The 25001-nt window shown below is 38.2% G+C and overlaps 1 protein-coding gene across 1 annotated transcript in view; it reads left to right on the forward strand.

The window, feature by feature from the left end:
* The window catches only part of lmbrd1 (LMBR1 domain containing 1), a 53387-nt gene that overhangs the window by 17756 nt on the left and 10630 nt on the right, over window positions 1–25001 (forward strand). Inside the window, exons 6-14 of the mRNA XM_058058095.1 lie at window positions 308–396; window positions 3311–3384; window positions 8901–9026; window positions 14140–14292; window positions 18216–18280; window positions 18396–18498; window positions 18623–18727; window positions 18819–18968; window positions 20987–21062. Coding sequence (XP_057914078.1) covers window positions 308–396; window positions 3311–3384; window positions 8901–9026; window positions 14140–14292; window positions 18216–18280; window positions 18396–18498; window positions 18623–18727; window positions 18819–18968; window positions 20987–21062 — 941 coding nt within the window. The remainder of the gene's footprint in view (window positions 1–307; window positions 397–3310; window positions 3385–8900; window positions 9027–14139; window positions 14293–18215; window positions 18281–18395; window positions 18499–18622; window positions 18728–18818; window positions 18969–20986; window positions 21063–25001) is intronic.

Genomic DNA, 25001 nt, shown 5'->3' on the forward strand with positions numbered 1-25001 from the left:
GGGTGACAGTTCACACAACAGCTTCTGCGGCTTGATCTTACAAGGCTTTTGTTAACCTTTAAATGGTTTCTGACCTTTCACTGCCACAGGTATACACAATTGCAAAATGAAAAACTTTCACCTCAGAAAGAGACAATTCTTCTTTAAGTTACGTAAAAAAATGGCTGTATTTCTTGGTATAGACAGCGTTCTAGTTACACAGGGTAAAAAATCTTTTTGATGAAAATTCATAGCTATGCACAGTTTTTACATTATCTCTCAAAGGATATGCACCCAAACCAAAATTGTCACAATTTATGTTTTTCAGAGCATTTGTTCCACTTGAGGCTCCACCGCAACAGAATGCCACCCAGTGGGAGAAAGTTCAGTACCTTTTTGAGGAGCTCGGCAGTAGCCGTAAGTACTCTTCTTTCTTTTATATAGTCAGCCCAAGTGAGTGGTGGCATTTTGGTTTGGAATATGAGAGTTGTGTCACATAAAATGTCATGGAACCCGCCCAATGAAGTCCCTTCTTTATGCATATGTTTTTTACTGTGCACCATTTGGTCCTATGACTAAAATATCACTGTGAATGCTGAACCACAAGTGTAAACACAGTCTTATTAAGCCTAATTAAGTGCGGCAAATGTGTTGGTGTCGCATGTACATATATTGAGCATTGACATATGTGTGTGTCTGCAGCAAAAATGTGATGTCATTCAGTATAGATTAAAATGTGCTACAATTTCCTGGATCGACATTCAAAATAGATACAGTTCAGGACAAAATTTGTACCCCCCCTATGGAATTTTAAGTTTTTCCCAAATACTTTTTTTTTAACAGAGCAAGGCATTTTCAACATAGCATATGTGAACATACTACTCATACATAGTCATATAATTTTCCCTCCAGTAGACTGTATGTAAAGTTGCTAACAAATAAATTGCCTTTAAAAAGAAAACACTGATCCCAAAACTGCAACTGCACACTCCTCAGGTGTCCTCACTTGTTGAGAGGAACACTGTTTAATATGCTCCGAAACATGCTAATGTGGGAAATGTGCCAAATGTGGACTCCTCTGAGTCCTCTGGACCTTTGCCATATGCGGATCAAGGAGGAAGTTAAACCATCTGCCTCTTTTCACAATAGTGGACCCCCCATGCATGCTTCCTAACCTTCCTCCATTGGCACGGGGGAACATTTCCAGGTTGCCGTGGTGGAAATGTGAGGGTGATCCCTGTTCTAATTCCCTTTCTCCCTTCTCTCTCCAGATGGGAGGTTAATTGTGTAAAGGAAAGCAACGTTTGCCACATAATGCAGCTGACTGCTTTGCTATGAATGGTCACTGAGGTCACTGTAACTTAATGACTTCAAAATTTGCTTTATTACAATGTCTTTATTACACATTAATGTTATGGAGACCTTTTATCTATTTATATCCATATGTGGAGGAGTTTTTTTTTATTAAGTGTATTCGTGTAAATATTACATCTTCAGTTGGAACAAGTTAACCACAATAAACGGTGGATGACTGTAATGCATTACTAAAGAGAAATTAGTGTTTAAATCCTTTACTTCTTAATCTATTTGGCCTTCAGCTGGTGACACCCCCCTCAAAAGTATGCTATATGCTGTAAACAGCACATATTATCCAAGCCCAGAATATCAAGTTAATATTCTCTAATCATATGAATATCCATGTCAAGGAGAAAGAAGCGCATAACCACCTAGTCCTGTGCTGACGGGCGGTCCCCGAGCTGAGAAGCTGCCGCTGAGAGCACGAGGGCTAACTGGAAAGCGGCAACTGTGTAGCATTTTCCACAGATCCCTATAACAGGTGGGATCCTGACAGGGGAGAGAGTCTATCGGTCTGTTCATCAATCCCTGTCTTCTCACTCCAGCTTTGACAGCTGCTGTGACACCTACTGTTGCCCTTGCCTGATAGGTGGTCCCCTTTTATTCTTCAGAGTTGACACTTCTCAACTCAATCTACTTATATTCCCAGATCAAGCTGTTTTGAGTCATCTGCGTCTATGCTGAAAGTAATGGCAGAGACCCGCTGTGTTTATGCAAAGATTTTACAGCAACACAGTAAAGAATATTGAATACGTACAAATACCCATAACATTTTAAATACATCTCACCAGTTCTTATACATACGATATGATGAAACTTTGATGAACAGCAAGAGCCTTAGATTAAATTTGGGAAATGTTTTCTGTCTCTCTTTGTCTACTTATCTTCAATGTGGGAGTGTTGTAGACAGATTCAACAATACGGTGCTTGTTATGCTATTCACATTAGACACTGGTTATCACTTCGGTGAACTGCTGCTATGTGCGGACTCTGTGTCTCGGAGTGTTTCTTCCTCACCCTTTTTGGAGTAGCTAGGCATTGTTCTGTTTACATTTAATAACCAGCCATGCATTTGGTATTACATTTTATTGACAATTTGATTTGTCATAAATCGTGCAAGTTGAAATTGGTCGTCCTCAACCGAGTAATGCACTATTGTTTCATTATGAACAGTCCAGTTCAACTCATCCATTCATTCATTTTCTACCGCTTTTCCTCACGAGGGTCGCGGGGGGTGCTGGAGCCTATCCCAGCTATCTTCGGGCGTAAGGCGGGGTACACCCTAGACTGGTCGCCAGCCAATCACAGGGCACATATAGACAAACAACCATTCACACTCACATTCATACCTATGGACAATTTGGAGTGGCCAATTAACCTAGCATGTTTTTGTTTTTGGAATGTGGGAGGAAACCGGAGTACCCGGAGAAAACCCACGCATGCACGGGGAGAACATGAGGGTGGGATTGAACCCTGGTCTCCTAGCTGTGAGGTCTGCGCGCTAACCCCTAGACCACCGTGCCGCCCCAGTTCAACTCGTACAGATAAATCTATGTATAACTTCTCAGAAACACAAGTATTGTGTTGTTTTTCAAGTTTAAACCTTTCGTAAAACAGCCTTTGTCATGTTCAAGGTCAACCGTTTCAATTAAACTCTTTGCTGTATGTAATGTGAATTGATTGATCCAATGGCTTTACTTCATATAATTTCATGTTGTGAACATGGACCAAATTAATTTTGGTGCCTATGTGACCTAAATGAATACATAACATTGATTACCATTTTATCCTCTTGAAACCTTGGCAAATGAAGTAGCATAATATGGTTCTCCTAATAAAAACATGCAATAATGGCAATGCTACAAGTTTTTGTCAAATGGATGTATTGCAGGATTCTGCTCAAGTCTCCTTAGAACAAGGTCAAGCGATGCACTGTACTCTATATCCAATTGCCATCCTGTCTTTCCATTTACAGATGGTCTCACTGCCCTGGCTTTCTCCATCAGCTCCTTGACCTTGATTGGGATGCTGGCAGTGATCACTTACACAGTGAGTTGACACCAGTGCCATGAGTTTCCACATTTTAAGTTGGTTTGAAATGCATATATAAATGAGTAAGTTGTTGCTGACGTCTTTTCCTTTGAGGAAGTATGTTGACCTGTAAATGTCTGATCAGATGTCACTTTTATTTATAGATCTACTTAATGTATGTCTTTTTTACATTCTGCCGTATTTCTAATTCCTCTCCAAAAAAATGGCACGCAACTTTTGTTAAGACTGTCCAATTTTCACAGTTATCTTGGTAAAGAGACTGAACATTTTCTGTTTGGGGTGGCACCGCTCTGTGTGGGAGTACCATGCTGGAGGGAAACCAAAATGCGAGAAAAATACTTGGGCATCAACCCGGGGAGTAAAAGTGAAAGTGACAGCCAACCTCAATCTATCCAATTTCTGTTGAGCCCAGAGTCCCATTTGACAAATTACACAACAATCGAATGTGGAGCTCTTGATGAATAATACACAACCTAGTAAGTTGTAGAACCAATCTTCCTTTAGCATCGCTAATCCATCTCAACTGGGGTTTTAGCCACCGTTCTCACAGTTTTCAGTAGTGTAGAGAGTGGCTAATGACCAAGTACATTGTGAGGCTAGAGCTTTGCTTAGATTTCCACTGCCCCCTCTTTTGCCATTGACTCTTCCAATTACCTGCTGTAAAAGCTATTTTTATTTCTTCACCGCGGCACTGTTCGCAGCAATAGTACTGCTGCAGTCTTGTCTTTTAAGTCACTCAAATGGAAATGAACACAACATTATTGTGACAATAGAGGTGCAAAATGGGGCACTATAAAGTCTACCGCTTATCTTTCAGCTTTGTCTAACTGTCCCTGCCACATTTTAACCTTCCATACCAAATATAGGTCCATGCAGATTTATGTTTTGATTATGAAGATTACACACACAGCCCATGTGTTACTACAATCTATATCAGGGGTGCTCACACTTTTTCAGCATGCAAGCTACTTTTAAAATGACCGAGTCAAAATGATCTACTCACTACAAAAATGCAAAACATCTATTTATTTTCAAATGTATTGAGGATTATTTGTACGTACAATGTATGTTGATGTACCTTACATAACCAAATGAGCCAATATTGCAAAACACACATAATTAACTATTAACATTTTTTGTAATTACCTCCACATTACTCCACATTTCCCTTCTTTGGTACTGCGATGGTAGAATGGCATATGAGGCAAACGCACTTCGAAAAAGACATTGTGAAAAAAAAGTCCACCTCCCATTCCGTATGGAAGTGATATGTTTTTGCCTTTTTACTTGGTCCAGCTCCTTCACTCATTTTAGTGACCATAAACTTTAGCGAGGGCTTTAAAATCTCGCAATTCGCCGACTAGCTTAGCACTTTGCATCGCTGTTTACGCATGAGCGGTGACCTAAAGGTCAAAATTCAGTTGTCATCTGACTGGTTGTCCTGTATGTCAATCAAGTAACGGGGATGGATGATAGGCTGACATCGTAAGTTCTGCTGCACTTAGAGACGTTGTTTGATTTGATTGGTCGCCCGAAGGGCAACATTCAGTTGTCATCTGAATGGCTGCCCTGTATATCAATCAAGTGACGGCATTGATGCTGGGATGATATTTTTTTAATTCACGCCGCGATTGACCAGCGATCGATCAGTACCACCTCCGCGATCGACCGGTAGATCGCGATCGACTTAATGAGCACCCCTGATCTATATGTTATATTTTATTAATTGTACATCCGGCCATTCATCTTATCAGTGGCTTTATTTAAAAGCATTTTTTTACATATAGATGTACTGTATGTCAAATGGCTCAATTATATATTGACCTTCCTCTTGCTCAATAATTTACACCCTAAATAAGCAAAGGTGACTTTAAATGGTAAAGACGAAGGCCTGTTGATCTAATAACAGATCACGACATTGACCTATGTAGGTGCTGTCACTTAATGAATCACGGCAATGTCACATTTTTCCTATGTACTGTATATTAGAATATTCTCAGCCTAATTAATTCACTCCCCTGTGTAGCTCTTTAGTCAGTAGTTTCAACACCATAAAGAGCATACTTATGCAAAATCGCATATACTTATACCGCCATAGAAAAAGCTGAGGGTACACTTTTCGATTCATAAACAAAAGTTTGTAAGATTAAACATAAAGATGAAACATTTAGAGAAACAATTTTAAGCTTCTTGTCAAAAGATTACAGACTTTGCCCACTGCCATTCATTAGATGTCGGCTAACACACTCTGAAGTTAATTATATAAGTGTCATGGAAGAGACTTAATTATTTTGCTGGCGATTGACTGCCACTTTGACTCGTAATAAGGCTATTCGTTTGTTCTGCTTTTGCAGATTAGCTGAACTGTTTTGAAGATTTTGTTCAAAGATTACAAAGACACTGAAGAGGATTTGTTGATGTCGTTTTGTGGTTAATCTTCAACACCGTGTCACTGTGTCCTTTCCTAAATCACCCAAACGTTTCTAGGTTTTCGGTCAGCGTCCTCAAGATAGTTATCTTGTAGTGAAGAAAACATATCAAGTCAAGGTCAAGAGTCTAGAACAGGGGTGTGCAAACTACGGCCCGGGGGCCCGCCAAGTGTTTGAATACGGCCCGCCCGTTCTTGCCAAAGTATTTCATTTAAAGTCAACATACAAGCTGGCATCATGGCTTGAGACGACATTTTCATGGTTTGGCGGTTTTATCAATTTTGTTATTTGATGCGATCTGTTGTTTACAAAGTGAAAAAAGGGACACAAGCACATAATAATAATAATAATAATAATATTAAATAATAAATTTATTCTTATTATTATAAATTTATAATGCACTTTACATCAAATAAATGATCTCAAAGTGCACATATAGCAGATTGCATAACACTTTTACAGATACAATAATTTCGTTATTTGATGCGGTCTGTTGTTTACTAAGTGCTCCTGAAAAAAGGGACACAAGCATATAATAATAATAATAATAATAATAATACAATTAATAATAATAAATAATAATAATATAAATAATAATACATTTATTATGATGCATTTATAACACACTTTACATCAAATAAATGATCTCAAAGTGCACATATAGCAGATTGCATAACACTTTTACAGATACAATCATTCCAGCTGGACTGTTTACGTGTAAAATATCGAGTCTGGCCCCCCGTCAATTTTGTTAAATCAATGTGGCACGCCAGTCAAAAAGTTTGCCAACCCCTGGTCTAGAACAAAAAAATTATCTTTGTATTTTGTATGCAAAATTCTTGGGCCACCATCTGCTTCGTTGCTTCTTTTTGTCAGTCTGGTGTTTCCCAAACAAACCACATATTTCTGTGTTGTTGGTAAATGTATCCACAAGATAGTTGTGTTATAGTCACAGCCATGTAAACGGACCTAATGTCAAGACCAAAATTGAAGAACAACACCATGATCATGTTAAACTTTGTATGGTAAGATTTGCCAAAAAAAAATCTGAAATGTATAACATCCCATGAACACACAAGATCTATTTTCAGCAGTTGGAAATCAGCTAAACCACTTTTATAAAACACTTCATTTATTAAACAGCCAAATGATTCCTCTTTGAACTGGTTGTAAAATGATGACAAACTCCACTGCGGGATCAGACGTACTATGTTAATCCAAGTTCACCAGAAAGTATAAACATTAATGCGTAAATCATACAGTGCACACATGAAACACTGCTGTCCATGTAGTTTTGATCTTGACTGGTCTTGGGAATAATTCCAAGAAAAGACAGGAGATCGAGTTTCAAAAGTGCTCTCCAGACCAACACCAATCACATCTAGTCCAACACAAAGATTGCAACTAGAGAGAATTCATCTTTGATAGACATTTAATTGGAAAACCCCTATTAGAAGTGTCTTAAGCCAGACTTGCTGGGAACACGTACTGTTTTTGCTATAGGGAAAATGTTTTATGCGGCACATTAACAAGGCTATTCATTGTAGAGCATTATATATTGAAACGCCATTAGCTTGGTTAGTTTAAATTAGTCTAATGCACCCTGTATCCTGAGCAGTTTTAATTAGCTCGGTTGTACTAGATTGACCTCTTTATCAAAGGATATTGAGAATGTAGGGGATGCATCCTCCCTCTCTGACCATTCGACCATAAGGAAAGAAAACAAAGTCTTAGGAAGGGCAACTGCGTCTACCTACTGTAGTTCATTCAAATCCAATTTAACAGACTCACTCTCACTAATTTCAGACGGTTCCGTAGCCCTAATCCACCCCATGCACATGTACACCCCCCCCTCAAAGTTATTTTTAATAATTATTAACTGCAGTGGGTTTAAAATAACTTTAATGAGCACACACGATTCCACGCGAGTTACCAATTTTGACTCCAGCATCGGGGCACCTGTGTTTTCCCTCTTTGATATTTCACTCATGTAGTTGCACATGAGGGAAAGGGGAATGTTTCTCCAGGGATCTTGAACAGGTTTTCCTTTTATGAGTGTATTTGATATTCTGGACATGCTCCGGCCTTAAGAGCTCCATGATTCATTGCAGGAGGCGACATTCGCCCATAGCACCGATCCACAGTCGAGACTAATAATAGTCTAGCCTTTCTTACTATCCCATGCGACGCGGTCAATGTTTCATAACATGCACAAACTATTAAAAGTTGTTTAAAAGAAAATACAGGCTGACTTTTGGAAAGTAGAGGAAAGAGGGCAGCATGTTTGTCAAGGCTGAAAGATGTCTAGCACAGACGTGTCCTTTTGTTTTATTACGAGGCAATAAATGGTTCTCTGCGAGATTTGTAAAAGCCAGACATGACAGGGTGAGTAAGAGAGCATTGACTTGCCTCTGTTATAGTCATTTGTATTGATCGCTATGTTGTCAGGTTTTAGAGGTGCCCCTCATTTTAAATTAAAGTTCAAACATCCCTTCAGGAGATTAAAGCCCGTATGTCAAGAGATTTAAAAGCACCTTTTGAATGTTGTGTTAATAGCCTCTCCCTCTGTATGGCCTGACCATATTTGTTTATATTTTTGTGTGCCAGTCCGCTAAGGTGTATACATTTCCACTCCATGTCATTCCACTTCATGCCTTTCATCACTTGATGCTGTACCTTGATTCACTTTCGGATTTTTCTTCTTAAAAATGGATTTTCAAATGCATTACATTCTGCATGGAGGCTATGGTGCCGTCACATGGGGGCACTGTTAAGCTGTACATTGCATCATGGCGATTTTAAACAGTGATAGTCACACAAAATGGTTGCAGCAAATTCACAAGTAGTTTTGACCGGAATTATACATTCTACCATTTTAATCTTCCTCAGCCCAAAATGACACAGCATGGGAGGCCATGGGGGGGTCAAATCCCTCTGTCAACCGTGTGTGTATTTGCTTACCTTCGTCTCTAACTCGCTGTGCTCCACAGTTTGTGGCAGGGGGTGGGAATGTGTAGGTGGATGCATGATGCATGTGCAACAACCCGGTCTGACAATAATGCTTTGCTTTTTCTTCTTCTTTAGGCATACGGAATGTCTGTGCTGCCTTTGAATCTAATAAAAGGCACACGGAGTGTGGCCTATGAGCGGCTGGAGAACACGGAGGACATTGATGATGTTGAGCATCAGATCGAGAAGCTGAAATCCAAGGTGTGGCACCTTCATGAATATGTTTATTACATACATTTTTTGTATGTGGTCAGAGAGTCACTGATTTGGCGGTATAATTATTATTGCAGACATAGTATGGTGGCATAGAACTGCACTGGTTTATGCCAAGAGTGGTTTCTAATATTTTGGCCACAAAATTGTAGCTAAATAAGATTGAAGATTCAAGCCTTTCTCACAGCATTTGCATATGATATGAAAATAAGCGAATGTACTTATCAAGTAGCATTTCCACAATGTAAAATGGTAATGGTTTTATTTCATTTTAACATGCATCAGATTACAATTGAATGCATCACATAATCAGTTCACAGTTCCACATGTCCAAAAGGAGTAGGAAGAAGCAAAGCTTATTAAATCCTACCCCTCCATCTGGTACTTTTACAATCACTAGCTGTTACATTTGTTCACTTCCTGCTTTCCATAATACAGTTTAAGGTTTTTTGGGTTTTTTTAATAATGTACCTCGTAGCGAAGTACTGGGTGATATGAGCATCCAATGCCATAATGGGTACCATAGTGCGTGTCAATATAGTGATATATATAGCACATCATGACTGGTTCAAGACTCTTCATCCTTGGATTTAGCAAACATCAACTGCTTGTATTGTTTCTTGAATTGGCTCATCGTTGTGCATTGTTTGATTTCCTTACTCAATCCATTCCAACTGTTACATTTGTTCACTTCCTGCCTTTCTAATATAATTTAAGTATAAAATAAGGGAATTAAAATACAAGAAAATAATATGGAAAATACATATGGGAACTATGTGCTAGCATTGAAGACACTCTTCTATTGAAGTTGTACTTTCATTTAAAAAGATGAAAAACAGTATAAAGTATAGTATTGCACTGATAAGAGCAATTTACAATAGCCTCCAGAAGTATTGGCACAGTGCTCAGGGCATTCAATCGATCTAGAATAAACTGTTCAGGTTGTCTTAGATGTTTCAGCTCTCATTCGATCACACTCCAAGACTAGTCCTACCTGTCAGATTAGGTAGGACCGCTCTAGTCTAGTTCATGCTCAAAAACTAGGTGGGGCACACACCAGTCAGACTAGTTAGGACATCTCTAGTCTGAGAGCCAGATGCAAGATGCAATCTATTTATCCTCTAAAGGAGGAGACAGGTCCAGATAAGAATGGTCGGTTCTTTAGTGGTGTCAAATGACGATCAAATACACTGGAGTGGGGCCTCTGCCCGCCAACGATGGTCATTTGGGTGGTATCACCATTGTTAGCATCGCATTTAGATGTACTGATGGTCATGGACCCATCTGCAAAGAAGATGGCTTTGCTATGTTTACTTGTTAGCAACTAAAAGACTCAGTCTTTTACCCCGCGCTCACACTGGATCCATAGCGACTCTTTTGCCAGAAAACCAAAATGCCTGTTGTAGGCTCAGCTCTGTGCGGTGCTGCGTATACGTTTTGGTCTTACTGATTGCATGAAGTTCCTGTATACAAGGCTAGTTATTGCAGGAGTATCTGCTCTCACGAGCACAGTCTTCACTTCCCGCAGTGCCTACCGGTTTCTGTCTAAGTGGCACTTTGTGGCAAGAAGGATTGGACCAGGACTACTGCCGCGACGGATCCAGTGTGAGCATGGGGTTAGGGAGGGATGAAAGGACAGCATTCTGTCTTTCCATCAATCGATGTTTCTGTCATCAACTGCTGATGTTTTTCTTGGTCAGCCTGTTTGACTTGTCTTACTTGGTACATCCGTGGTTTATTTCTTTTTCAGGACATTCCAAATGGTTGCACTGGCTATGACCAATGTTTTTGCAATGGTTCTTATTGATTTTCCATCTTCTTTTCCCTTCTTTCCCAATTGCTTTTTTTTTTCCACCCATAGACAGCGCTCTGATTTTCATGTTGTTTTCACCTGAGATGCAGGCTAGACCTACCCTAATCAATCTGTAACGTAGTGTAGACATTCAGTGTAGACATTCAGTGTAGACATTCCGTGTTATTTATTGATTACATAATCAGTGTAATAGAACACACCTGGGCAACACAACTGTCAATCACATGCTCCAATACTTTTGCTCACTTGAAGCGAATGTACGTATTTTTTCACAAATTTAAGTATTTTCAACCATAAGAATGGCTAAATGAGCTAAAATGTGTAATTAAGTTTTGACAAGCTGTAATATGTGGTTAACCGATCTTATGCTGTGCTTTGGTTTGCAAAAACATGGAAATATTCAGTACTAATCAGCTAATGTTACACATAAATGTAATAATTATTGTAATTATAATACTCAAATACTATAAATAATAATAATAATAACAATAATGAACATTAATATAATTAATTATTAATAATTATAATTATCAAAACAAAGGCACATAACATACGGATCTCAAAAAGGAAATTAAGTCTTATTACTGAGCCTAACTGACATATGAGCAAATGTAGCATGAGATTATGCACAAAAAAAAAATGCAGAGCAGCACAGAATTAGCATTACGGTGCATTTATGCACAGCAGTAACAATTGTGAACATGGAAGAATAGAAAATACACGTCTGTCGCCGGAAAAAAAGTCATATATACATAAGTCTCAGTCTGCCTCACATATGGCATGTTCAAGCACTGCCGAGCAAAGTGGCAAGGCCCGAAGAAGATGCGTTTTTCATGAAAGCATAAATGTACTTGCACACAATTTAGCACATGAATATCATGTTCAAGATTAAACGCTTTCAATGCACGTTATCATCAAGATATTTAACAACAGGCACAATAATAATAATAACAAAGTAATAATATTAAAACAGGTTTCTGTTGTGGCCATTGCCCACATGAAGTTCAAATCCGATCTCAACTCAAATACTCACACCTGGTGACACAGACGTCACTTCCTGTCCCCCACGATTTTGATTTCTACAAGCGAAACTGTCTTAAAGTTATTTTATTTTACAATATATTCCATGTCGGGCAATGTGAATGTAAATGTGGCTATATGGGTGTTATTTTGTGTCTATAGATGGCTCTAATAATTGCAATTTTAAATATTATGTCCGTCATCAATAATCCTTATATGAGACATGACACATGTCATTTTGTTTTGTGTGTGTTGTAAAGATATAAAAACAGCTAAAGAGAGGTAAACTCGTGATTGCACATAATGGGACCCACCTATGCTGCCTACAAAGACTGCTTGTAAAACAAAAAAAAAAACTCCAACAAGGTTTTATAGTTTTATTAATGATAACATGTATAATACATACATTCATTCATTCATTTTCTGTTTTCTGTTTTTATATCTTTATAATATTTACATATATACATATTCACGCATATACTTGTGTATATATATAAATATGTACACACATACATACAGTATATCTCAGCCTTCCCAGCCTACAAATCACATCCATCCATCACATAAGGATTGTAGATAGTGGTTAAATTCCACAAAACGTGCAGTTTTTCTTTAAGGTTGACATAGTTCTAGGAAAGAAGCAATATCAGTCTGCTCTTGATTTATGTGACCTGTCGCGCCTTCCAGAGGGCAGCAGATCAAACAGGCGATGGCCAGGGTGACAATCGTCTTTGATGATGTTTTTGGCTGTACAGAGCTAGCAAGAACCGATGATGTCCTCCAGGCTTGGCAGAGCGCAGCCCGTGATCTTTTGTGCTGTGTTGATCACACTCTGCAGGACTATCTTGTCTGGCACTGTGATCCTGGTGCACCACACCAAGACAGAATGTGCCAGTGTGCTTCTGACAGTGGCTCGGTAGTAGAACACCAGCACTTTCTCATCCTGCAGAACCTTCTTGATCACTGCTACATTGCTAAAACAAAAAAAGCTACAAAAACTATTACAAAAACCTGTCAGTATGATTGTACCCAATTGCAAACCACTATGTCAGTACACACACGACACGTTTTTATTTTACATAGCTTTTACATGGGATCCCATTAGGCTGTACAACTCTTAATGTTTATACGGCCTGTAAGTATACTGATATATACTTTCAGAGAGACAGACTTCTGCACTAAGTGAACAACTTGCAGATAGGAAATTGCTTTACAAACATTAGAGCAGGGGTGCTCATTAAGTCGATCCCGAGCTACCGGTCAATCGCGGAGGTGGTACTGGTCGATCGCTGGTCGATCGCGGCGTGACATTACAAAAATATCATCCCAGCATCAATGCCGTCACTTGATTGATATACAGGGCAGCCATTCAGATGACAACTGAATGTTGCCCTTCGGGCGACCAATCAAATCAAACAACGTCTCTAAGTGCAGCAGAACTTACGATGTCAGCCTATCATCCATCCCCGTTACTTGATTGACATACAGGACAACCAGTCAGATGACAACTGAATTTTGACCTTTAGGTCACCGCTCATGCGTAAACAACGATGCAAAGTGCTAAGCTAGTCGGCGAATTGCGGGATTTTAAAGCCCTCGCTAAAGTTTATGGTCACTAAAATGAGTGAAGGAGCTGGACCAAGTAAAAAGGCAAAAACTGGACCAAGTAAAAAGGCAAAAAACATATCACTTCCATACGGATATGGAATATTATACGGATATTGTGATACGGATATTATCCATGACTGATAAACATGTGGAAGTGTGCTTGAGGCTGGCTATCAGCAGCTACTGTCCGGACTATGCATCCCTGGCTGGTTCAATTCAGTGCAAGTCATCAAAGTAAACTCAGGTAATTACAAAAAATGTTAATAGTTAATTATGTGTGTTTTGCAATATTGGCTCATTTGGTTATGTAAGGTACATCAACATACATTGTACGTACAAATAATCCTCAATACATTTGAAAATAAATAGATGTTTTGCATTTTTGTAGTGAGTAGATCATTTTGACTCGGTCATTTTTAAAGTAGCTCGCATGCTGAAAAAGTGTGAGCACCCCTGCATTAGAGTGTAATTGATTTTTTTCATATCCTGTTTTCACTTACTTTTGTGATTAAAGCCTATTATAACTGTGTATGTACATATATGGCCTCTTACCATTTATGCCAAGACACTTTTTATTTTCAATGTCATCTTGTGTTTATGGACATATTACAAATATGGACATTTGATGCCATTGCTGTTTTTGTGTTTTATTTTTTCCAGTGTAAAGATGGTCGCCCCCTGTCATCCAGGGACAGAAACAACCTGCAGGACCTGGAGGGTAAGCTGCAGGTCCTCCGACGCAGAGGGAGACACCTTGAAATTGCAGAGAGGAACTGCTGCAACAAAGTGGCCAGTGCTCTCAGACCTTTCAAGGTAATGCTAACGGTTTGGTTTTTTTCAAACATGGTTACATTGAAGTACATTAAATGTTTACAGTTACACAATTCAACCCCATGTCTGAAAAGGAGGAGGAAGAATATCTCAGGTACATTGGCGGTGTGTAATTGAGTTCTCATATTAAATTTGTGGTCCGTCCTCATATGAACTGCTTTATAATGTACAGCAATGCTCGCCCCCCTTAACAGAATATTTTGTTTGCTGTACTACTATACCTTACAGCAGTAATGCTATTGGCAGCATTTCATCATTGCTCCGGTGTGGGTTGCTCTACATTCACTTTTAGGTCTTCTGCAATTTCATCTTTGCGCTAAAGTCTCACATTTTTCTGGCCACATCTTTTGGTTCCCGACCGCACCACTTCATATGTTTTCTGCCACTTTTTTGGCAAACAGAGAGCAAACTGTACATGATGTGCTAATATCCCACAAGGCTACACGTTAACTGCACTTACACAGGGGATGCACTTAAAGAACTGCTTTATATGGATTGACAGTGCTATCCATCACACATCCATTGTGGTCTTTCAGTTTGACATCATTCCGATAGATAGATGTCTACCTGAATTCACAAGGACATGCGTCTTACATCTATAGCTTCTAATTTACTAAAGTGCAGAACAGTTATTCCCACCTGATGCACCCGCTGTGTAACTAGCACTGGTCAAACAAAGTGGCACAAAGCCAATGTCTTCGTACACACCAGACTGGCCAACGATAAGCTGCTCTTTGTCCTTGTCAAAAGGTCAGAGTAGAAATTGCTGTAGTATTTATATGCAGGTGAAATTAGATCAAACAAAACATCATAAATCACACCCATTCAAAACCCTGAAATGGGTTTTCACCAGAATGTATCGTTGAATTGTTCAAAAGGTTAAGAACTCACTTGATTCCAAACTGAACCAACATGAACTTTACTATGCACATATATGAAGAGCTTGCAACCAAAAGGCGCTAAATCCATTTTGACTGATTTCGAGAAAATCAGTGATTTTTAACTACGCACATATCAATCTATTTGGTCATCAAGTCTATATTGCAAATGAAAGAGCTATCAATATAGGTATATAAAAATGCATGCTATAAAAATCCTGCACACACCATGTATTTTATATATTTTTTTAATTTATTTTTTTTCGGATTTAGCGCCTTTTGCCTGAAATAAATTTGAAGTCACCTTTAACTTCTTCAATGGCATTGTTGTAAAAGAATGTAAGGTGCTTTAATGTGCTATGCTAATAAAATAATTACAACACAGAAGCCATTCTCAACATACAATACAAAATAATAATTATTAATTCAATTAATAAAAATGTGATTAAAAGCAGTGCTCATATTTGACTGCACCATGAAGGTGACAGTGACAAAAATCATCTCATTCCAAACTCTTTACATTGTATGTTTTTTAGTACAAGTAAAATAATGTTTCTCATGAAAGTTGGAGGTGTCAAGGTAGAGACATGCCTTTTATGGCGTAAAAAAGACTTCCATGTTACAGAATACTGTAAAAACACAATTTGAATTGCATAACATACTGTAACTATCATACGTGTACTTCATGTACACAAACAAAACAGGATGCACACTGATACTGGCTTTCTGTATGTGCAGTGCCAATTGTATTCTTCTCTCTGATTGGTCAGATTATCAATAAATGGGGAACTTGAATAAAGAATAAAGAAAGGGATTTAGCCCCTTTTGGTTTAAATCTGAAATGGAAATAGAACCTTTTGGTTGAAAGCATAAATTTCATATCACTTTTTTTCATATTTTTTAAAATGATTTCAAGACCAAAATATGTGATTTGGATACACATGACAGAGGCCTATTAAACTCATGAAAAACATGCAACTTAGTGAAAATTGGATTTAGCGCCTTTTGGTTGCAAGCTCTTCATATGGGTTACATGTAGTATTGATCATCTTATCTAATATCATACATTCTTTTTTTGGTGAAACTTAAACATCATTTATGAGTTAAATTAACCAAAATAAATGGGAAAATTGATATTTTTTACAGGTTTCTATGCCATAACTATTAAAAAATATGCAATTTAGTAATATTGAATCCTACTTTGCGGAAATTCACTTATCTCGCAACCAATTAACCGTGGTAGATGAGGGAAGACTGTAGTGCAATAACCTAAGTTGATGAATATAGTTAGGTGTTTAGATGTCACAATTCAGTGGATTAATACAAAGCAACATAAAAGGAAAATAAGAAAAAAGTGCTCTACTGATGAAACTGATGTAGTTTTTCTTATACCACATTGAAGTCCAAGACTTTATTATACATTTTACTGCAATTCTTAAAGGGAATTGTTTAGCTTTTTGAGCATGTAACTGTGTGCTTCAGTTGTGTGTTTATTGGCCGCAATGTTCCATTGACACCACTTTTAAGTCAGTCAGTTTTTGGTTTCGGTTTTGCAGATTTTGTCTCTGTGCCATGTTTGTATTGCGTGCTTTGACAGGACTTGTCATGGTTTTTGAGGTTAACCACAATAGGATGTGTGAGACTTCTCAGCCTTCCTTTTGTTAGTATTTAAAACAAAATACCTTCCATTGGCAAAATGGAAATAGAAATAAACATCCTAAAAACGTTAACTGTAGTGCGAATTAGTAGTGTAGTAGTGAGGTCTTGTGATGTGCTGAGTTTTTTTTATTTTATTTTTTTTATTTTTTCTGATGTCTCTTATGATGTTTGAATATTTGAGTGAGTAAATAAGTCCAATCTTTTTTGCAATGGTCGGCATCCTCCTCTGCCTTTTGGGTGTAGAACATTTCGTCAGCTTTGTCGGTGAGAAATTTGCAAACATAGAGTACAAACGCTGTCTATAAAGCTTTCAGTACGGGTTATCATGTGTAGGTGCTCCACACAATGGGCCAAACATAAGCATAATACTATAGGTCCCCTTTCAAGGGCCAGGCTCGGCCTGTAATACTGAAAACTGCTCTTGAGGTCAGAATAAAGTTTAAAAAAAAAAGAGTTTCTCTCTGTGTGACTGTTGGGATGCTGTAATAATAATATACCACATTTCACTGTAACCCATAACCCGTAACTGGAAAACAATATTATTTTTAATGTCAAAATTGCCAACCAAAAACGTACATTGATAGGTTATACATAAAGGATGCGCTCATGTCAGCAGCCAGCTGAAATAGAGATGAAATGAATGACCAATATATGTGTTTTTGTCCACATTCGGTTTTGATTCCACTCCCCTCCTGAGGCATGACCAGCTGTCCAGTTGGCAGCCAGGAACCAAGAATAATACTGCTTTCTTAGAATTATATTGGACCCATTGGGTTTTAAACACGGTACACTGCATAGTTTGACATGACTGTTTGCCCACATATTTATTCTTCATCTGGAACAGGATTTTTCAACGTGAATACTTTGCTTGTTTAAGGGTTTATTGCTTTTTTGGCTGCCACTCACCTCCCCAGCTCTCTGCTCATGTCTGGGCTGCACCATTGCTTCCCTTTGTCACCTTTGGCATCAGTGCCAAACATTGGAGGGCCAAGCCATATGGTCTGGCCCTCACATAAGACATGACGGATTTATATGGGCCAATAGATATTTCCTGCAATAGCATCGATTCAATGTGTGTGCACATTTATTTTGTTATCACTGTACTGTGAAAAGTTTGCTTTGCTTCATATTTACCTTTTTCTATCAACAGTCAGTAAATAACAGGGAAAATAAGGTTGTAGGATTTTACAAAAAAATAATTTCTATTTAATTCCATTGAATGGTGGCTATGGTCAAGGTGCAGGTGAAGTAGATTATAATCTCTTCGTCTCCACAAACCAAGAAGTATGCCGCCAAAAAAAAAAAATAAATGTGGAATGGTCATTCGAATATTGCTCAACAGCAAATGTATATTATCTTTCTTTGCAGATAATATTGGGCATTTTCTTCATCCTGATTGCCTTGCTGTTCACTGTTGCCCTGTTCATTTCAAAGTAAGTGCATTTTTGGAGGTTGTAGGATATGGAATGGAAGATGTGCGACCTACAAATAACTACATATTCTCATTATTTTTCATTGTGGTGATATTTATCTTCAACTCTGCGTCAGTTTGGATAAAGCACTCCACTCTGCTGGAATCAGCTCTGGATTCATAATCTTTGGCACCAATCTAACCAATCCTTTGAATGAACTTCTGTTAACCTTGCAACCTGTAAGTCCCCACTCAGCTCTTTAATTGAATATCTCGCTTGAGATGAGATATGTATATGTTCTATTGTGGAGTTGGGAATGATAATTTCCATCATCTACGCATTGCATTGACCACGGTGTTGCAGGTTTTTCCACTGGATTACATCCTGATTACAGTCATCACAATGTATTTTGTCCTCACATCTATGGCTGGTATCCGCAACATGGGTATCTGGTTCTTCTGGATAAGGGTAAATAAAGATACCACCTCCACACTGCCGTTAAACATTGCATGTGCAGTTGCACTTTCAAATGTAACTTCACCCTCTCGTCACTTTGCAGCTCTACAAAATTCGACCTAAAAGAACCCGTCCACAGGCTCTCCTCTTCCTCTGTATGATTCTTCTCTTGATTGTGCTCCATACCAGCTACATGATCTACAGTCTTGCCCCTCAGTACGTCATGTACGGAAGCCAGAAATATCTCATACAGGTGAGGCGAGCTGTTTGTGTAACGTCACCCCCACGCCTTTCTTATTTTTCAGCCTCCCTGATGAGAGCTCTGTGCATGAGGCTTTGATGATGCTCCAGCTCGGCCAATGCGTGGTGTCCACAGAGACCATTTGTAGTTTGTGCTCTTTCTATATCATATGATGTTATTATTTCTATATTCTGGGTGCAGAGCGGGGATGTAGAAAAAACATTAATATCGGGATTGTTGTGGCAGAATGCACAGCACTTCAAATAGTGGTGAAGACAGTTGAAGATTCCGCTGTAAATGATGATGATGATGGCTGTGTTTGCGAGAGACGCGAGGAAGAGTATGACAAGTCATTTTGATGATCTTGTTGGGTATGGTGGAGACAGGGATCTGACCATTTCTGAGCCAGGTAATGTCGCAATATGCACATTATATGAGTGATTTTACTCCCATCACAAACTTTGGGTCATGCTGGTGTTTTTCTCTCCCTTTATTGCTAACCATTTACAAGATACAACCTTTTGGAATAGTAATGTCAAAACTGTATATTTTCTTGAAAAAAAACTCGAAAGACTTAATTCAGATGCACAGTTTTCTACATTTAAGTATGCAGGAAAGTACACTGAAAAAATACATTTACATTAAATGACATGATGTCTGTGAACACAACCCCTCATTGCTCATCGTAATGCGTCAATGGTCCACTTGTTGGCTCACATCTCCCCATCTTGCTTTGCAACCAAATGGCGGTTCATGCTTTAATTGTTGACAAGCTTCTTCCAATAGGAAGGTGATGCCATGTCTGATTGCCTGTTTACTTCTGCTTACTTGCATTTCCCATATGCACAAGGTCAAAGGCTTCTGGGACTTAAATGTCGTCTGCTGCTTCTAAAAGTGTTAGAATTATTATATTGAAATCATAATTTTCAGAATTAATTATGACCAAAAAATTACAAATTGTTTTCGTAAAAGTGGAATATAATACTGTAGATTGGAATAGATTTTTGCAAACTAGCTCAGAGACATTTTGAGACTTTTTTTCGTCTGTTCTCACTTGCACTTCTCTCCAGATCACTGGTGTGTGAGAGTGACAGGACGAAAAGCCTCTGACCTGTTTGCGGCCACCTGTTGGTTGATATGTATAAATCTGAGGAAGGGAGTCTTTTTCAGTATAGTTTTCTCTGCACGGGTACAGTGGTACCTCGGTTAGTGTCCTCCCCAGGTAACAGGTTTTTCAGTTAACATCCAAAATTTGTGCTAAAAGTTTGCCTTTGCTTGTGTTCGCCCCGGAAAAAAAAATTCTTGCGATACTTGCATGTGATTGTTGGCCATGGGCACCATTTTAGGACAACAGCATTTGTTTATATCGTATGTTTTCATATGTCATATATGTGTTTCATATGTTTTTTTTCTCCCCTACATTAAATATTGGCTCTAGAACGTTATTTATTTTTAAATGCTTGCAAATTGTGATTGTAGCAGAATAATGTTTTTACCATGTATTATTTTGTTACTTGTTTTGTGGGATTTTGTCCAACAAAACTAGGTAAAAGTGATGTTAAATGTTCAGTTGTTGATTAATTTTTGTTACTTATAATTATTGTTGCATCATTTTCTGCATGTAAAACTGTAATTATTGTCTACAAAATGTTTTTTTTTGTTAACAATTTTGGGTGTCTGGAACATATTCATTGGATTTACATTATTTTCTATGTAAGAGTCCGTTTTGGTTTGAGTCTAATCTTCTTTGTTCAGTTGTTGATTCATTTTTGTTACTTATAATTATTGTTGCATCATTTTCTGCATGTAAAAGTGTAATTATTGTCTACAAAATGTTTTTTTTTTTTTTTGTTAACAATTTTGGGTGTCTTTCTATGCAAGAGTCCGTTTTGGTTTGAGTCTAATCTTCTGGTATGGATTGACATTAACCAAGGCACCACTTTGTGAATAGAAAAACATTTACACAGATACACCATACCGTATCTGTGCATCTAATCCTATTTTTTTTTTTTCATTTTTGTTTTGAACAGAGCCCCTCATCAGGCCTTATGTCAGGGAATGCTTCTTTTGCCACAACGAGGGTCTGTGATGCCGACGCGCCTGAGGGTGAGTGTGTCATCTTTGCTTGTAAGGTAGCGATGGTCTAATTGTGAGATGCTACAGGATTCCGCTGCACATTATCAAAGATTTATTTCTCACAAGTTGAGGTGCGTTAGAAGACACCAAGGCCAGTGTACAACAAAGCTGTTTCATGTCGAACACAACTCAGTAATCTTTATCGCCATCCATTATTTATCAAGGGGAATAATAACAAGGACAAACATTTACTAATGCGGTATAAAGGCTCTTGCCGTCGCCATGCCAACACTTATTACGGCACATCAGTCACGAAAAACAAAAAACATGCGTCTGTACATCTTAGCAGGGAGCTTTATGACTATGAATTATGCATCTGCCTGATGCTTCAGTCACATGGAGCGGACATAATGAAATTGTTTTATTTATTGTTAAGAATTCAGAGCCAGTTGCAGAAATAGATATAGGATAAGTTGACTGATAATAACAAATTATTTGCTTTTTATTTGCAAACTTTTTGAAGGCTATTTGAATAAACGCCCACTTGGATCCTATTTGTTTTTCTATTCCATATCCGTATAGTAGAGCATATGTTAATGCACCATTCTAAGGCTGTACAGTAATGACTATGAAGAAACAACATTTTTAAATATCTAATAAACATGTGACGTTGAAAGCCGTCTTTGGCCCTTTCGTCACAGGGCAGGGAAGTTTGCATTGACGTGAAGGATTAAGACTTCAAGCTGTTGAAGATATTATTTACTTATTTTTCAAAAGAATAAAAAAAACTTCACCACTGCTGTAGAATGATGAAAGCCATGTTATGATTTGTTTACACTTATCTGGCATGTGTTAGCATGGACTTTGGCTCTCTCCCTCTTGAAAGTTAAAGCAATCATGTTCCACAGTGAAGCAAATAAGCCTTGGCCAAATAAATTATCTGATCCAGTTGCCTTCAAATGAATAACAAAGCTGACACCAATGTTAACTTGCTGTGTTCTTCAAAGACGTTGTTATTTCATGAACTTCCTTAAGTCTGGGGAGGAAAAAGTCAATCCAGTGGTAGCTTGTACAAAGTCAAAGTACAACCAGAAAGCATGTTCACTGCATCATTCACAATCCCTACAATATGACTTTATTTCATCTTGTATTGTACTATACTAATCTATTTATGCTTTTGCGACACAACAACTTGCTGTGAAAATATTATAATTCTCACAAAGGAAAACTGCACTTTGAAATTTTGCCCATCATTTACAATCCTTGTGATGTGAAAAATCAACACATTTATTTCCCTTTTCTTTGCGTTCTAACAAAAGAAAACAAGATAGTTTGAGCTATCATTTCAGGGGACTTACCTGTTTTGGCGCTAAAGCTTTAACAAAAAACTCAAACGGCAACAATGGCCCGTTTACATAACTAAATTGTAGAACCAAGCAAATAACTGCCAGAAAAATTTTGTTTTTTGCTACAGTAACAATATCGCTGAGTAACACGACGCTAGCTGTATGTCTCAGTGTAACTGACGGACGGACCAGACCGAAGAGTGGATACCAGGCTCTCGATTTCGCTCAAATGGTTTGCTGTCAGCATTTTTGTTTTGTAAGTGCTGTTGTTGTCGTTGACAGAAGTAGCATAAGATCCTGGGCTAAATCAATGCGCCTAGGAAATAAGTTTCGGTAATGCTTTTAATCATCAAAATATGGCCGTATTTGATGTAAGTATTACATGTTATCATCAAAATATATCATTGTGTATTTGTTAATGCATGATCACAGCATGTACAGTATATCAAACAATAAAACGTAAGAGTTTTTTTTAGGGTTTTATAATCCAAATAGGTTTGTCTCAGTGACGTGCATTGTTAGCTAGCTCATACTTACTGTTAGAATGCACAGAAAAGGTAAAGAAACACCCTATGCATTCATGTTTCACATAAGGGAAAAACTGGATCAAAGATGCTGTTTTTTTTGGTTAATGTGCCTAGCTTTGCTATTTTAAGCCAATATAAGAAACAGGGATGGCTATTTTATGTTTTTAAAAGGATACCCTCCGGCACATTTCACCTGTATTCATTCAGCATGGTAAACCTTAGCATCCTGTACAATAGAGTTGTTGCAATCAACGTTTTTTTTGTGATTGGTTGTTTGGCTTTTCCGCTTTCCTTTGCTCGGTAACGACTTTATTTACTCTCCCAGGACAATTACACATATGCCAAACCGTTTCAGCCATGATGTTTCTTTGAACCTGGAGGCATAGCATAGGTTTAAGGTATGGGCTGTTTGCAGCAAGTCATAAAAAAACAACAAAAACAAACACATGGAGTAATGAACTCATTGTGGAAAGACAGAGAGCAACACATGTTCTATTGTTCATACTTTTTTCCTATTGTGAGAGTGCCTGTTTTTTCACTTAAGAGGAGTGCCATACCTTCATGGATTCAACCTCAAAGTGCAAAATGTGTCATCCCAAACATTAAAATGTTGGATATTTTCTGCAAAAAGGATTAAAGGCAAGTTCAGTCCCAGAAATGCAATGACCATAGCATCACCTTCAAAGCACTTAGGAAAGAGTCCAATCATATTTCTTTTGAAGTTAACACTATTCTTCCCTGGCAGGCATGTTTGCTTGGTATCTGAGACTCGCCATGGCATGCTGTGATTTTATTAAGTCACCAATTAAGTTCTGTATTTAGAATTTTTAACATTGTTTAGTATATACTGTAATCCCTCATCACTTCATGCTTCATGGCATTGTGGCGTCATATATATATATCCTCACCAGGGTCTCAGAATGTCTAATCCAGGGGTGTCAAACATACGGCCCGCGGGCCGGAACCGGCCCCCAAGGAGGTTCGATCAGGCCCGCAGGATAATTTGAAAGTGGAAAAAATGCATAAAAGACATGGAATTAATATTTTTAATTCGCTGCAATTCATGGATTATCCGCTAAGGGGCGCACTCTTTCCATCAGAGTAGAAGACAAGCCGCATCACTGAGACAGACTGAAAACAGCAGACGGTATCAATGCGCCATCTGCTGCTTGTTACGACGTTGTTAATACCTTGGTCTCTACCTCTCCGCTACACCCTCATTAGCCAAAATGTCGTTATCCAAACGGAGAAAAGTAGATAAGGAGTGTAGAATTTTCAAAGAAAAATGGACCACGTCCTATTTATTTACAGAGATGCACGGAAAACCTTTGTGCTTGGTGTGTTTGCAACAAGTTTCGGTATTGAAGGAATATAATATTCGACGCCACTATGAGACTCATCACAGCGAAAAATATTACGGCTTACTGTTTGCATTGAAAGAATACAGCTCTGTGAAGATGAATCCTTACTGTGGTGATTTAAAAAATGTGCACTTTAATGTTAGTCAGCAGCTTCAAAACAAAAGTTGTGTGATGGAATTCTACTGTTCATACAACTCCATAAAATTTCAGTATATATTGTATGTGTATGTATGTTTCATGTATGAAGTTTACAGATTTACAGGACAGGCGAACACTTTCTTCATTACACATTTAAAATCACTCTCCTTAGTTTGTGTACGCAGGGATTACATTTAGATTTTATATGCGTATGTGTATGTGGTTTAAAAATCCCTTTCTTTAAAAGTCTCATTTAATCTTAAAGTGCATTACTATATTTTTCAGTACCATAGCAGAGTATGGTATAATTTTAATGGTCCGGCCCACTTGACATCTCCCTAGGCCAGGGGTGCTCATTAAGTCGATCGCGAGCTACCGGTCGATCGCGGAGGTGGTTCTGGTCGATCGCTGGTCGATCGCGGCGTGACATTAAAAGAATATCATCCCAGCATCAATGCCGTCACTTGATTGATATACAGGGCAGCCATTCAGATGACAACTGAATGTTGCCCTTCGGGCGACCAATCAAATCAAACAACGTCTCTAAGTGCAGCAGAACCTACGATGTCAGCCTATCATCCATCCCCGTTACTTGAT

Source organism: Doryrhamphus excisus, chromosome 20 (genome assembly GCF_030265055.1).
Source record: "Doryrhamphus excisus isolate RoL2022-K1 chromosome 20, RoL_Dexc_1.0, whole genome shotgun sequence".
Lineage (NCBI taxonomy): Eukaryota > Metazoa > Chordata > Actinopteri > Syngnathiformes > Syngnathidae > Doryrhamphus > Doryrhamphus excisus.